General features: G+C 33.7%; 1 protein-coding gene across 1 annotated transcript in view; it reads left to right on the top strand.

Annotated features, from left to right (window-relative positions):
- Positions 1 to 16,702, top strand: part of LOC106872737 (ras GTPase-activating-like protein IQGAP1) — a 176,489-nt gene that overhangs the window by 32,946 nt on the left and 126,841 nt on the right. The window contains exon 2 of the mRNA XM_014919820.2: positions 2,880 to 2,976. Coding sequence (XP_014775306.1) covers positions 2,880 to 2,976 — 97 coding nt within the window. The remainder of the gene's footprint in view (positions 1 to 2,879; positions 2,977 to 16,702) is intronic.

Here is a 16,702-nt window from a genome sequence, read left to right as displayed (position 1 = left end):
CTCTCTCTGCTTGTCTGTCTCTGTCTCTCTCTCTGCTTGTCTGTCTCTGTCTCTCTCTCTCTGCTTGTCTGTCTCTGTCTCTCTCTCTGCTTGTCTGCCTCTGTCTCTCTCTGTCTGTCTGTCTCTGTCTCTCTCTGTCTGTCTGTCTGCATCTGTCTGCCTCTCTGCCTCTCTCTCTCTCTCTCTCTGCGTGTCTGTCTGTCTCTCTGCCTGTCTGCCTGTCTTGCTGCGTCTGCTTCCCTGCCTGTCTGCGTCTGTCTCCCTGCCTGTCTGCGTCTGTCTCCCTGCCTGTCTGCATCTGTCTCCCTGCCTGTCTGCATCTGTCTCCCTGCCTGCCTGCCTGTCTGCGTCTGCCTCCCTCCCTGCCTGTCTGCGTCTGTCTCTTTGAACATTGAGCTTTAACTTTGAATAAGTGTTTTAACTTTTGAACTTTTATGATAAATATTTTTTTAATCTATTTATTTGCATTATTTATTCACTTTGTATGAGTTCATCTAAAATTTATTCAAAAATATTACAGTAACATTTTGAGAAATATGATGGCATACAGTTTTTCAGTTTCATATATTCATTACTGTTTCTTTTGTTTTCAATGAATTTTAGTTTTTGGAAACTAGGTTAATCTGAAATATTGCTAGAGCTAATATGATGTGAGAACATCTCTTAAACATTTCTTCTGGTGATTAACTTTAAGAGTTAATGAATCTAAGACAAATGGAAAATCTTAGTTGAAGATAAAGTTTGAAGTAAATCTTAGTTGAAGATAAAGTTTGAAGTAAATCTTTCTTTTTATTCATTAAAATTTGCAGTTGAGTTTTGAGGAGATTGGTGATTTTCAGTTCTTCATTTTCACATTAAGAATATAACTCATAATCAGAGAGGTGTGTGCATGCGTGCATGCGTGCGTGCGTGCGCGCGCAGATAACGCTTGCTTCCCAACCACATGATTTCAGGTTCGGTCCTACTGTGTGCACCTTCAGCAGGTGACTTCTGCTATAGCCCCAGACTAACCAAAGCATGGAATTTATTTAGTAGACAGAAGCTGAAAGAAGCCTGCTGTAAATGTGTGTGTGTGTTTGTATCTCTTTGTCTTGACAACCTACTGGTTTGGTGAGATGTTTAGAAATCTGTAGGGATGTCTCCCCTTTTCACAACATAAGGAGAGCTTTATTTCAACATTGTGCAGTAAAATAACTTCCAGTAGTTAATGGAAATTACATTTTGAATGATGTATCCAATTTATGTATTAAAAGGGTTAGCTTTTATTTCTTATTATTCAATGGACGGCAGCAAGCTGGCAGAATCATTAGCATACTGGACAAAATGCTTAATGGCATTTCTTCTGGTTTTATGTTCTGAGTTCAAATTGTCAAGATCGACCTTGCCTTTCATCCTTTCAAGGTTAATAAAATAAGTACCATGTAATCAACTTGCCCCTACAAAATTTCTGGCCTTGTACCTATAGTTGAAACTTTTACTCTGTGGATGGATTTGGTTTAGTTTCTTGTGTATGAATATTTCACTAAAATATTTGTTACCCAAGCTGTCAATTCCATCAATTATTGATGGTTTTCAAGAATGTGAAATGATGCTGGCCTCTTCCTATTCCAAATGCAATGTCTGTTGTAACCAACCACATGGTCCCGGGTTCAGTCCCACTGCATGGCACCTTGGGCAAGTGTCTTCTACTATAGCCTCGGGCCGACCAAAGCCTTGTGCGTCGATCTGGTAGACGGAAACTGGAAGAAGCCCATCATATATTTATATATGTGTATGTGTGTATATGTTTGTGTGTCTGTTTGTCCCCCAAGCATCGCTTGACAACCAATGCTGGTGTGTTTGCGTCCCTGTAACTTAGCGGTTCAGCAAAAGGGACGGATAGAATAAGTACTAGGCTTACAAAGAATAATCTCTGGGGTCGATTTGCTCAACTATAAAGGCGGTGCTCCAGCATGGGCGCAGTCAAATGACTGAAACAAGTAAAAGAGTATAGGTTGTATTAGACCAAAGAAACTTTTAATAACTGGAAGCATATGGGAATTCTAAAATATTTTTAGTTTGTGAGAAGAATTGTTCTTGTCATACAAACTGTTGTGGAAGATGGGAGTGCTAGAAAGATTTGTGCAGTATAAGGTTTGAATGAGTTTGGGGTAGCATATTTTACATGGTAGAACAAATGTTAAGTTGAAAAGTACAAAGTATTCATTTAACCTTTAGTATTTAGATTACTCTGTCAAGTGTAATGCTTATTTATTATTTTTTGAATTAATCATGCACTATTTCAGCTTCAAGATTTTGATGGTGTGACTTTATTTTTAGAATAATACTGTAGGATGGGTGTGGGTTGGATATGACCAGTTTAAATGCTAAAGGGTTAATACAGCTTAACAATACCAAAAATGCTGAAAATTGTTAGACTTTCGACAAAGATTAAAAATAATGCACAATATTTTAGATATAGTTTCATGATTAACACTAGACATGCCAAATGTAATTTTGATTAAATTTCTCCAAGTGTTTATGCATGATAAAAGCTGTATATTTGTATAATTTTTACATATCATTGTCTTTGCTATACTGTATGCTTGATCAGTTTCATTTATTTTATTTCTGTTTGAACCAATTAGAACATCAATTATACCAGACTATAAAACTATCAAAATTTTCTAATTGGATACTTCTAATCTTAATATAGAAGTAATCAGATTTCTCATGAACAGAACAAACTGTTCCAGGTTTTCATATTGTGAGATATTGTTGTAGTGTCGTGGTTATTTTTAATTTTATGTTTTTGCTTCTTGTCATCTTCCAAAATCAAGTACTCTTAACTGTGTTATTAAAAAGGTAATTAAATTGTTTTCTTTTTCATCCCTTTTCAGCTCTCGACGATGAACGGCTTTCCGCTGAGGAAATGGATGAGAAGAGAAAACAGAATATGGCTTATGAATATCTTTGCCATTTAGAAGAAGCTAAAAAGTAGGTTTATTTTTTAACAAATATAAATTACTTGCTTTATGGAAATAGAGATTTATAATTAATTGTGAATGTTTAAATTAATCATTGCATACAATGGATAAGTTGATTCTTAGGCCAAGTTCAATGTTTAGTTTGCTCTTGAGTAGAGATTTGCTTTCCCTAATTAGGATAGATAGATTCTAAACTGGGAAAAAGAAATTATTGTAGTTAATAGTTAAGTAGTCATTTCCAATCTGAGGTTGTTGCTTATCCTCTTATTTTAAAAGTGCTACCTGGCCAGCTTTAAGCAAACATTATAGTGATCTGATAATTGGGACTTAAATTTCATATGAAAATAAACACTTGTCTTTTTTTTTGTTTGGTTGTTTTTAAAATTAATAGCTGTGTTGTTTTAATTTAATAGTCTTCAATAGCTAATATTTAATCAGTATTGTAATTATGTTTGAATATTTCTTCCAGTATTTTCTTTTCTGTGTTTTGTTTTTTACTATTATTATTGGTTGCAGCTAAACAATAATAACAATGTTCATTGCAACTGAAATCAAAATGCTTAACATTATGGTTATGTAAATTAAATTGGTAAATATAAAATATTTCTCAGTACCAATCTGCGTGTTAGTGGAACATGCTGAGACAAGTGAAGTTTAAGTATCTCGGGGCCATATTCACAAGTAATGGATGCTTGAACTGCAGGTGCTGACACAATAATATGCCAACTCCATCATTCAATCCTCAGAAAAGAGAGGTTGGTAAAACAGCCAAACTTGCTATCATTAATTTGGTTTTCATGCCTATCCTCACTGTCATGAATGTTGAGTAATGAACGAAAAAGTATGATTGCATGTACTCAACAGGGTGTGTAGCTTGGAGAGCAGAGAGACTCCCTAGGTTGAATCTCACATTGAGAAGTCAGAGCTCTGGTACAATGAACAAGTGACTGGAATGATAGTTGGTCATGCTTGGGAATCCAGCCAGAAAGTGTTAAGATGGCTGCTTCTGATAGGCCCCTATGGAGGAGGTGCCTGAAGACTCTATCCCTTCCTTGGGATAGTGAGTAGAAAAGATGGATAGATGGATAAAAGAAACTCTTTCATTATGTCACCCGGTCAGTGATAAAGGTGGATGTTAGATATTGACACTTGACTGAAACCATCAGTAATATAACCGGTAACTCAAATGAGCCAACAACATAGCCTCAGTGCTGTTACTTGTTAGAAATAGCAATCAAATCACTAGTCACAGGCTACTGTTTTAAGAAGGAAACAACACATTGGACAATGTAGTCCTAGAAATAGCAAAAGACCAGATAATCATGGCTGGAATACTATTAATCACATTTGCTTAATCAGAGCTAACTGAACAACTGTAGTAACTCAGAATAAACCTATATGGGAGCCTCTGCATGATCATTTAACCAGCTCATAGTAGCCAAATTTCCTGATTATTATCTGGTCGTAGAAAAAGGAATACATTGGATAATGTAGTCCTAGTTTCACATTGCCCAACAAAAGGAGAGAATAGTCTTGGTTAAAGCACTATTGATCATGTATCCAGGATCAGGACTGAATTGGAGCTAAACAACAACATTGTTTCAGATTATTCATACATGTCTTGGTGCAGGCATGGCTGTATGGTTAAGTAGTTTGCTTCACAACCATGCTACAGATTCAGCATCTTCAGCAAGTGTCTTCTATTATAGCCGTGAACTGACCAGTATCATGTGAGTTAATGTGGTAAACAGAAATACATAGAGAGGAAAGTTTGTGTATAAAATGTGTTTTAGTCACTCATTGTTTGGACAACCAATGTCAGCTTATGTCTCACAAAAGGAGGTTGAAAGTAAAAGTACTAATTTTAAAAATTAGTATGGGGTATTAAGACCTTGCTGAAGCATGGCTGCTGTCCAGTTGACTAAAACAAGGAAAGGAATAAAAGAATGCAATAAGAGAGTAATCCTCATGAAATAAATTGCATTAAAAGTTAGTTTGAAGTTCTATTAGTGCTTTTGTCTTTTCTCTTTTTAATGTAGTTTAATGAATATATCAAATACCTAACAATAATACTTAATTAAGAGTGTAGATGGTAACAAACTGACTGTAGTTTGTTGAATGTGCCAAGTGTAGAATTGGAAATCAACATATGATAATAGTGGACAATGCTGGGTTAAAAATTGCTACTGATTGAATATATATTAATACCAAGGAATAATATTGATCTGTTTCAATGAAACCCAGCCAGACCAATGAAGGTTTGTGAAGTAGCTTAAATTGGTTCTGAAAAAGTTAGTCATCCATAGACAGATCACAAAGGACTTATTTAATCTCATTTAGACTATGTGTGGAAAGGAAAATTAAGGTGGCATTACATAAGTTAAAATTGTAAAGTTAATGAAATTTAGAACTTGTTGGATAAAAGGAATTCTTTAGATAAAAAAAATTATTTGAAATATTTGCAAGATTGGGATTTAGTAAAGAAATACTCTATTTATAAAATGACCACCTAAGAGTACAAGTGGCAGAGTTGATTTTTGAGTAGTTTAGATTCAATGAAAATTTAACCCTTTTGCATTCTGGTTATCAGACTACTCCATCTAATGTAATGCTTATTTATTTGTATTGTTTTGAATTAGTCATGCATTATCGTGTAGCTTTGAGATTTCAATGATGTGATTGCTATTTTTACAATGACATTGTAGGGTAAGTGTGAGAAACCAGATCCGACCAGTTTGAATATAAATCAGGTAGAATATTTCAGCCAGATATGGCCATATTAAATGTTAAAGGATTTAATATTTGTATCTATGTTAGGAATGTAACTTGTAGCTGTTGTAACTTTTTCATAGATGTCTTTAGTTTATTTGAATTTCTTTCATAGTTTTAGTTTTTCTCTGATCACTAGCTACAGGATTCTGTAAAAAATCATTTGTTGAAATGTAACTTTACTTTTTTTTGTGATTGAATCATAGCTGTTTATCAGCGCAGGCATGGGTGTGTACTTAAGAAGCTCACTTTATAACCACCTGGTTTTGGGTTAATTCCTCTTATGCAGCACCTTGGGCAAGTATCTTCTACTATAGCCCCTGGCTTACCAATAATTTGTGAATGAATTTGGTAGACAGAAACTGTGTGGAAGCTTGTTGTATACATATCATCATTTAATATCCACTTTCCATGCTGGCATGGGTTAGACAGTTTGACTGGAACTGGTAATCCAGAGGGCTGCACCAAATTCCAATCTGATTTGGCATGGTTTCTACGGCTGCATGCTCTTCCTAATGCCAACCACTCCCAAAGTGTAATGGGTACTTTTAACATGCCACTAGCATGGGTGCCATTTACATGCCACTGGCAACAGCCATGATTACGATTTCACAAGTGCCATTTACACGACACTGGTAACGGCCACCACTATGATTTAATTTGGCTTGGCAAGTCTTCTCAAGCACGGCATATCACCAAAGGTCTCAGTCACTTGTCATCACCTCCGTTAGGCCTAACATTTGAAAATCATGCTTCACCACCTCATTCCATGTCATGTGTCTATATGTTCACCTCGCTGCTTGATAACTGTTATTGATTTGTTTATACCCCCCATAATTTAGTAGTTTCAGCGAGAGAGACTGATAGATACCAGACTTAAAACATTAAGCACTGGGGTTGATTTGTTCACCAAAACCCATCAATGGCTGCAATCAAAGATCCTTTTTAAATATATTTTTTCTTATAAAAATATCTTTGTATATAATTTGTGTTTGTAACCAGAAAAACATGTATGCACATATTCTGCTAGTTTTAACCTTTTACCTGTAATATTGGAGTTACACTTTGTCTTCTTGGATTAAGATATTGTAATTTTTGCATGCTGCTAAAATTTCTAAATGTAGCACTTTCAATTTGTTAACCTTTTATAAATTATAAGAATGAATTAGACAAAAGAAAACTTACCACAAGAGCTGTGAGCATTGCAAGCTTTACACCTCTTGAAAACTTCACTTTGTACTAACTTACTAAAATATCCACCTTTGCACATTTTTTTTTTTTTTTGCTTACTGTAGCTTATACTTTGCAACTCTGTTATCTCTATTTCATATTAACCCTTATGCTTCCATAGTTCTGTTAAAATACACTGCCTTTGTTTCAAGTTTGAAAATGATGGAGACTTCAGTAGAATAACTTTGTCATTATTAAGATGTTTAGAACATAAATTAACATGATGGAAGGGTTTTAGTTCACTTCAAATCAGGAAGTTGCTATCATGCAAGCTGGGGTAGTCTCAGGTGGTTTGGCATCAAAAGGGTTAAAGTATGCATTGTCATCATCACATCTGTTTTTTTCCATGCTGGCATGTGTTGGACAAGTCATCTTGACCCAATCCAGCACTAGTTGGAGAACCATATCTCATTCACGCATCTTAGTTTTGGCACAGTTTCTATGGTTGGATGACTTAACATTAACCACTTTACAGTGTATTAAGTGCATTTTATTTTGATACCAGTGATGTTACCATGTACCTTGCAAGATTAAATAGCTCATTCTTAGAGTAGAAGAGAGGGTGATGATAGAAACTGAGCTTTGAGATGGTGAGATAAGTGAAAATACAATGGGAGAAAAAGATTTATTGGTGTAAGAGGTTGGTATAAGAGCTGGAAAAAGAAGGCAATGACTAGTGACCAAGACCTTTGGTGATATGCTGTACTTGAGAAGACCTATCAATTCAGGTGAAATTGTAATCATGGCCAATGCCAGTGTCATGTGACTAGCACATAAGAAGCACCTTTCAAATGTAGGACTTCTTGGAGGCAATGTGGCCAATGCTGGTGTCATGTAACTAGCACCTGTGCCAGCGGCACATAATAAGCACCTTTTCAAGTGTTGGGCCTCATGCAGGCAATGTGGCTGATGCTGGTGTCACACAACTGGCATTGTGTGGTTGGTGTTCGGAAGGGCATCCAGCTGTAGAAACCATGCCAAATCAGACTGGAGTCTGGTGCAGCCCCTCAGCTTAACAGTCCTGATCAAACCATCCAGCTCATGCCAGCATGGACAACAGATGTTAAATGATGTTGTGGTGAATAATGGAAGAGAAACAAACACGAGTGATAGAGAGGCTGTGATAGCAGCTACTACTTTGGTAGTAAGAGAATGAGTGATTAAAGAATTTACAATTCACAACTGCATACTGTTTCACAAAAACGAAATTAAAATTTTATGATAAATGAAACTATTTAGATACGTCAACTCTATAACTATTTCTAACTTTTGATGTTATTCTTGTATTATTTTATTTTTTACCATTGTCTGAATGCAGTCTGATATCTTTGTAATTTTGGACTTTAGATATTTGAAGTACACGAAATTTTGTATTTGTTGCCAAATTTGATTTTATCTAGTAATAAATATGGTGTCATTTTGTAGACTAGAGGACAGCGTGATGTAAAATCATTGTTCTATTTTCCATCTAATTTGGACTTAGATGCCTGCAAAATATTTCTCTATCTGCTTTACTCCAGTGACATCTTATTTTTTCAAACACAATCTAACTTGTCAAGATCTTCAATTTAATTTCAAACACTTTTTGCTACATATGTGTCTGAGAGTTTTTTTTCTTCTTCCATATGACATCATACTTGTGCACACAGCATATAGACAAACTACATTTTGTACATGAAGAACTAACTCAATCTTTATCTTTGTATCTGAGATTGTGCCTTTATTCCAGTCAAATGATTGGAATAAAATCTTCCCAGAACAAATATCTTATGTAACATCTGACATAGATGCTTTTAACACCTTTATATCTGAACATACTAGAGCAACTTTTATTTTAATTTCTTTTTTTTTTTTTTTGTTAGATCCCTATAGCAGTTCTTCCTGTTGGCTTGACTATAGTCTTGTAATTTTTCCATATTCTTTCATCAGCGACTTCTCATTGACCTATTTCCACACCTTTCTTTTCATGGCCACAGAGGGCAAATTTGCTGGAGTTATTTGAAACTTCTCTTTCAATGACATGTTTTGTATTGACACACTGTCTTATGTAAAACACTTCACATGACACATCACGGCATAGAGCAGTTGCAAACATCCTACTCCTTACTGAAGCCTTATTTTTTATCTTTTTTTTTTTTTGCCTCTATACATATGTAGGTCTACTTTCCTGATAGCTTCTTTCTTGTCATCTTTTTTATTTATTTCTTACAGCCATGACTAATATATCACTGTTAGCTTGTCCTCTGTCTCAAAGAACAAAACAGTGTACCACTTTGAGTTTGTGTTTCCCCATTTGTATAAAATATCTGATTGTACAATTTGAAGATAAACCTTTTGACATCGGTTTCCACTCCCATTTTCCTCCACAAAATAAATTCATAACCACCTATTTGGTTTCGAAAGGAGCTAATTACTCTCTGGAGATAAATTTCCTGTCTTAGATTGCCTTTAAGATCAAACTAGTGGCTAGTTAGCATTTTGAAGTTTGTTATAATTGATAAATTTGTTTGTTTTTAAATAATGAAGCACCTTTGTTTATATTCCTACTTTTTTCTATTCTACTATGGGTTGAATAAGACTTCTTGAGTATTCTATGGACAAATGTCCTCTCTGACACCAGCCCCTCCTATTTTTAAATAAGGCATGTTATTTCATGCCTTTCAATGTTGAAACACACACCTTTGATGGCTTTTCAAACACTTTCTGTCAATGAAATTTCATTTGCAAAACTATGGTCAGCCTGAGGTTATAGAAGATACTAACCAGAGATGTCATGCAACAGGATGGAACCTAAAACTGTGTACTTGCAAAGTTTCTTAACTGCAGAGCCATAGCTTTTAATCCTTTAGCATTCAGATTATTCTGTTGAATGTATTCTATTTTCATTGTTTTGAATTAATCGTATATTATAGCTTCAAGATTTCCATGAAGTGATTGTATATTTTTAGAATGACATTTTTTGCTAAGTGTTAGAGGCCAGATCTGGTCAGTTTGAACATTAAACAAATAGACTACTCTGGCTAGATATGACTGGTTTAGATGCCAAAGGGTTAAATTTAATATAAGTGAATGGAAGGTTTAGGGATTGGAGAGGATACAAATAACCAGTAGGAAATTTTGTTTACTTAGTGTAGCAGTTAGACATTGAAAACTGATGACTAAATACTATGCACATGAAAGTGGAAGCGAGGTACTTTCTTAAAGGAGAAACTACTCAGCTTTGAATATTTTGATGACTACTTTCCATTGGGACTCAGTCTTTATAATCTGGCAGATTAGGTACTAGGTTTTTATTCATGGTTGTTAAATGATTTCAAAGGAAGTGTAGTGAGCATTCTAAAGTTTGTGAGTCTACTCTTTCTTCAGTTGTATGTAGATCCTAGTGTTTGTTTACATAATTGGCTTTCAGTGTAGAAAAGGAATCCTTTTGTCACCAAGGATCACACTAACTGAACTCGGTTATTCCAGTAGCTTAACGATAGAAAAGTTTTTTAAAAATATGTGTATTTCCATTTCTAAATAAAGTAATAGCTTCTTAATTTAATTTACCAATTTGAAAACCTGGCTGTGTACACTATCATTTGATCTATCTGCAGTCCTAATTTCTTTTACACAAGAAATTATATTTTTGTATTTAAATGGCATGTGAAATCATGTTGAGCAACTATCTTAAATTCAAGAATCACATTTTCAAAAGCATCAACTAATTTGATATATATATATATTTAAATAAAAAAAGTGAATTTTAAAATGCCTAGGATACACTACTTAATAGAAACTCTGAAATGAGGTAGAATGAATCTTCTCAGTGAATTCTGTATATATACCAATTTGGAAATATAAGCATTTCTTTATACTGCATATACTATACTTTTATTTAGGTTATTCAGATTTAATTATTGAGTAAATGATAACGTATTTCATTAATCATTTGGTATGCAAGGATATGTTTTTGTGTTTTGAGTAATTGGTTAATTTATTGTAAAGTTGTATTTTTTTTTTTTTTTTTTTTTTTTTTCAAGGTTATCTGGTAACCTGAATACCTTTTGGAATATGTATAGAACAAATGATACATCATTAGTTAATGAACTATTCATCTCTCCAGTCTGTTGGAGTAGTTAATGTCAACTAATTTAGCATTAGTCAGCAATAAGGATTACAAGAAATTAGAATATTTTACTAAGTGAATTCCAATACTCATCAGTAATTTAAAAAATAAATAATTACAAAATAGATTAGAATCTGCTATAAAAAAAAAGAAAAGAAAATAGATGCTAACCAATTTAAATTGTAGTTAAAAGTTCTGACTCAATTTAATAACAGAGATGAAGAAATCTTAGTCACTAACAGATCATTATTTATTGTATTCACTAAAGTGCAAAGATGAATCACTTCACTATTGCTTAGAAGTAAGATTTTCGTATTTAAAGAATACAATAGTGTGGTCAGTGTTTTCTTTTTTCTCAACCTGGTATGTTAACTTAAAAACATTGTAACTGAATTTTTAAGCTGAATAGTTTTTCTTTTAGTATATAAATCCCACCTTATGTTGAATTATAATAAAATAACAAAAAAACTCCTCATTTAGAGAGAATTTTAAATTCTGCCTATCCAAAGTTATATTCTTGGCCAGTGACTGAACGGTACATTATTCTTTGACCCTGTAAACATAATACAGACATAGGTAACACATAGAGTTCAGCAAATAGTTGACATTAGTAAATGTAATATTTGCTCCAAAAATATAATAATATACCAGAAAAGTTGGTGGTAAAAATGTTTCGAAAAGACTATCACATTAGTCGATTGTCAAAGTATTTAAAAATGATTGTATGCTCAAAGCAACTTTTTCATTATATATGTACCAGAAAATAATATGGTTGGTTGGATATTGGTAGTTTCATTGATTTTTAAATAATGGTATTCAGATGTTTATAGATATGTTCAAAATTTTTATGCTATTACTCTGACTTTGCTCATTTTGCTTTTTTATATGTATAAACTTTTTTCTAATTTTATATTAAAATCTTTAAAATAAAGCCACGTTATTGGCATTAGTTAACATACAACATAGCTAGTAGCAGCAATATGTATTAAAAGTTATCTCTTCTGTTCATGTATGTTTGTGTTACATTTTTAGTATAACGTGATTTTCATTATTATGGTTTAGGGACTTTATATTGTAGTTAATCTATAAGTTAGTCACAAAACTAATTCTGTTCAAGATTTCGAAATTTGTTTTTTAAAATATTTGCTCAGTTCTTGGAAAGTATTTATGAGATATATATTAATACCAATTAAATGTAGACATAAGAATTTCCAATTAGAACTTGAGACATTAGTAGCCATAATTTTACATTGATAACCTCAGTATGGAGAATTCAGATGAATTAGTGTGAGTTAGGCACATCTTGTGTACATTGTCTATTTAATGTTACATCTTAGACCCACTGACTACCTATTTCATGAAACAGATGGTCTAAAGCATTACAAAATTTATAAAAAGGATTAAGAACTATAATGTAAAAAAGAACAAACTGTTGCACTTAATATCAAATCTGATAAAAATCTGTTCTAAAGAATGTCAGTGAGATATATTTTTGATCAACCCCCACCTCCCTCCCAAATATAAAGATGCCTTCTGTAAAAGGGTAGACTTGGCTGGTGTTAACTGCAATACAAATCAACTATTAACCTTGGTCAACAAGTTCTGTTACAACTATATATGACCAGCTGTAAAATAACTGCTTCAAACTGCATTGTTTTAATCACACCATCCCAAATCTTTTACAATCGATTATGTCCAATTGAAATCTAATACTTGACAAACTTCTCTCGTTCCTAAGAGTATTATCCATCACACACCCTATCATTACTGATAGTTGCAAAGTTCTTTAAAATTTTCCTTAATCATTAACCCTTTAGCATTCAGATTACTCTGTTAAATGTAATGCTTGTTTATTCACATCATTTTGAATTAATCATGCATTATTTCATTGTTTTGAGATTTTGATTATATAGTTGTTTTACTTTTAGAATGACATTGTAGAGAGATTGATGAGAGACCAGATCTGGCCAGTTTGAACATAAAACAAATAGAATATTTAGGCCTGATATGGTCAGTTTAAATGCTAAAGGGTTAACTTTCAGTGAAATGCCACCAACTATATTCACTCTTATGCTGTTGCTATATACCTCCCCTTCATCTCAACCTTTAAACTTGCTGTTTCATTCAGTTGCTAATATTAGCTAATCCTACCAAACATCCACTTGCTACAGTACTACACTTTATCAAATGGAAATCTGATAAAACAAATGTTTACTTCATGGAAGAAGACTTGCTTCCTATGAACAACTCTCAGTTTAAAAGAAAGCTCTCTATTTCTATCTCTCCCATGTTTCAGTAGTTGAGTGAACAATTACAATAAAATTTATAAATTATGTAGATGGCTATCTTTAAATTTAGCTTAGGATGCTAGTGTTCAAAAGAAAAAAGGCTTTTATTGAAATACAAAAAGCAAGTTTTGTTTCTTGAAAATAATTTTGGTAATGCTAAAACTGAATCCTTCATGAGAGATAATTGCAGATAAGTATTTTCGCCATGAATTAACTAGGCTTTTTCTCTTTGGATCCAAGAAACATTTGGAAAATAGTTGATTCTGGAAAGCTCAACACTTCTTTTATTCAATGATATTCTAGGTTAAATAACCATCTTCGAAATCTGTTATAGTGTAATGATTCAGTCATTGGCCAGTTATGTTATTTTTCTGCTTCCTCTGCAGTAATTATGTTTCTCCTCTACAGAATTGCTTGCTACATAGTACTCCCCTGCACCCACCTGTCTACTTTGAGCCATCACTATTCTTTTAATCCCTAAAACGCACACATGCCTCATCTTTGTTCTTTACTCCTTGTATTACTCTCTCCTCATCTGCTCTGGAAATTTCCTTACACAATAGGAAGCATAATGTCTCCTTATATATACAACAAAAGATATTTGGTAACTATTGTGCTTATCTCTTCATTCTGTATTAGTATGAGTTTAGAGGATGAAAGCCATATTGCAATAGGAATAGCAGTTTTACTTCCGATTCACCTTATCTCAAGATTCCAAACTCCTTTAAATTATTCTTATAGAATATCTAAGGAGAAACGTGAAAAGACAATGTTTGATTCTAGTTTGAAATCATTCTGGTTTGAAATCAAAGTAAGTTTTTGGAAGTCAGAAATACATTTTGCATTATGAAACTCCATGTTTTCCTAAACAAGCTTCTATAACACAAGGGAGTCCTGTATTAAATTTCTAAAGTCTGATAAATTTTGTTAAACGACAGAGCTAAATCATTCAAGTAGCTTTTCTTTTTCTAATGACAAGGCAATGAATGATAATTACTATTTACATTAAGATTTTCTTTTTAAATTCCTGAAGTGTTTTTGCAAAAGATGATACAGTATAAATATTTAATGAGTTTTATGCATGCTTATTTTTCCTATCATTCACTTAAAACCCCTTCTTTTGGCACAGTCTACTTGAAAGTTCTTTATTGATTTTTGTGTAATAGCTTGTGCAGAAATATATACTTTGTATTTGTCTGATGGGGATAAGATGGCAGCTTTAGGTTATCTCTTATGTTCAGCATTCACATTAGTCATGTTAGTTTTTCTTTTTTGTCTCCATAATAATACATCATTCAGATAAATTTCACTGTTTTGATTTTATTACTTTGAAAATGTTAGGTAATGTCACCTTGTTAATAGTAGTATTGGCAGTATGCTGAAAATCAAACCTATCGGCTCACTTGAATTACCATCTTATGTTTGCTTCACTTTATTTTTCCTTTTATTGTCTGACCTAAAGAAAAACCTTGTAGGAATATCTAATGAATGCATCTAAGTCTTTTCCTGGCTTTGTTCATAGTGGTGTTCTAGTAGATGTACCATATGTAAACCATCACTACTTCAAAAATTATGTAATACAGGATTTTGTAGAGTGTTTTTTTTTGTTTTTGTTTTTTGAGGAAAAGAAATTTATTTACATCAATCTTTTTTGAAGATAAAATTAATGTTTTGCTATTATTTAGTGTCATGCTATGCTGTATTTATCTGAGTATTTATCGTTATTCACCTGTTGCACTGTATTTATCCAAGTAAAGTTGAAGTCTGCTAGAGCCTGGCCTTTCAACTGAAAATCTAAGCTCCGGCATTGAACTGATACCTATCTTAGCATGTAAAATGCATGCAATGCCACCAATATTGACATAGCAATGACATTACATCACCCCAATGCATTTAACTCCTTCTGTTATTCAAGAACTGCATAATTCCAGCTTGAGATATAAGTGTAGTTCATTTCATTTGCATTGATATCAAACTGGAGTTTCATTTTCATGAGACATTTGGTGGGGGTGGGGGTGGGGTGATCATATCTATCTGCCTGTCATGAAAGATGGACTGTCTTCTTGAAAGAGGGACAGTCCAATAATTCAAAAGCTTATGGCTCAATAGACATTCATTGAGCCATCACTTGGTGAATCTACTCTTCAACCCACAATTTCATTTGATTCTAGATAATAACAGAGGTTTTCATTGATTTAGATTTGATCTTATCAAGCTATATGCAAGTCAGTATCACAAAATCCACAAGCATTGTCTGACCCTAATACTCTTGAACATTATTTCTAGCAAACGCATTTCTTAATGCTTACCTAATTTTCTTCTTCCTCATTTTGAACTCTTACTTTGTCCACCTTGAGTATGCATCACATTAACAAACCATATTTCTTGATATAAACATGATCCATATGCTTGTGTATTCATGCTTTAATTTCTTTAGGTCATACATGCACTGTCTGAAGTAATTTGGGTTTTATTGTTGTGTGTTGAACAATCAGTCAAGGTTGACCATGCAGGCCTGATCAAGATGTAGGAATGTTGGCAGTTCCCCTTACAAACAAGTTTCCCCTGTCCCTGCTCCATTCCACCATTATTATCCAGGGTAAAGAATGCTAACTTTGGCTGATATAGCTTGGCACCAGTGATGCCAATTGCCTCATTTAAGGTGTTGCTGTCAGAATGCAAAGAACCAAAACTGATATTGCAAGACATCTTATACAATTCTCTAACAGTTCTGCTAATCCAGCACCCTGGGCTGGTACTTTTTTTATCTTTTTATTGACCTTTGAGATGAGGAAAGGCAAAATTAACCTCAGCAGGACTTAGCTGTGAGAATCAGAACATATATAGTGAGGTATTCTCTCCAATACTTTGATTCTGCCTAGTAACCCCCTACCTTTAGATATTTTGCATATGTATCTTCACTATATCCAGGCTACCATACTTCAAATTTCAGTCAGTTTCTTGTCTTGTTGCTGTTGTGCTACACTGTACATCATGCAACTGAATTGTGCTAATTATTGTTAAACATTTTTTTAAATGCACTAACTTGATATTTCTATGTTTTATAACATCAGTTTCTCCGAGAGAGATGAAAAATAAAATCAACATAATCATAGGTGCAAGAGTAGCTGTGTGGTAAGAAGCTTGCTTCCCAACCACATGGTTCCGGGTTCAGTCTCATTGTGTGTGGCACCTTGGGCAAGTGTCTTCTACTATAGCCTCGGGCCCGAAGCTGTAGTAGAAGACACTTGCCCAAGGTGCCACACGCAATGAGACTGAACCCGGAACCATGTGGTTGGGAAGCAAGCTTCTTACCACACAGCTACTCTTGCACCTATGAT

This window comes from Octopus bimaculoides, chromosome 2, assembly GCF_001194135.2.
Source record: "Octopus bimaculoides isolate UCB-OBI-ISO-001 chromosome 2, ASM119413v2, whole genome shotgun sequence".
Classification (NCBI taxonomy): Eukaryota; Metazoa; Mollusca; class Cephalopoda; order Octopoda; family Octopodidae; genus Octopus; species Octopus bimaculoides.
Note: the sequence above shows the minus strand (reverse complement) of the source record. Positions and strands in the feature narration are given on the sequence as shown.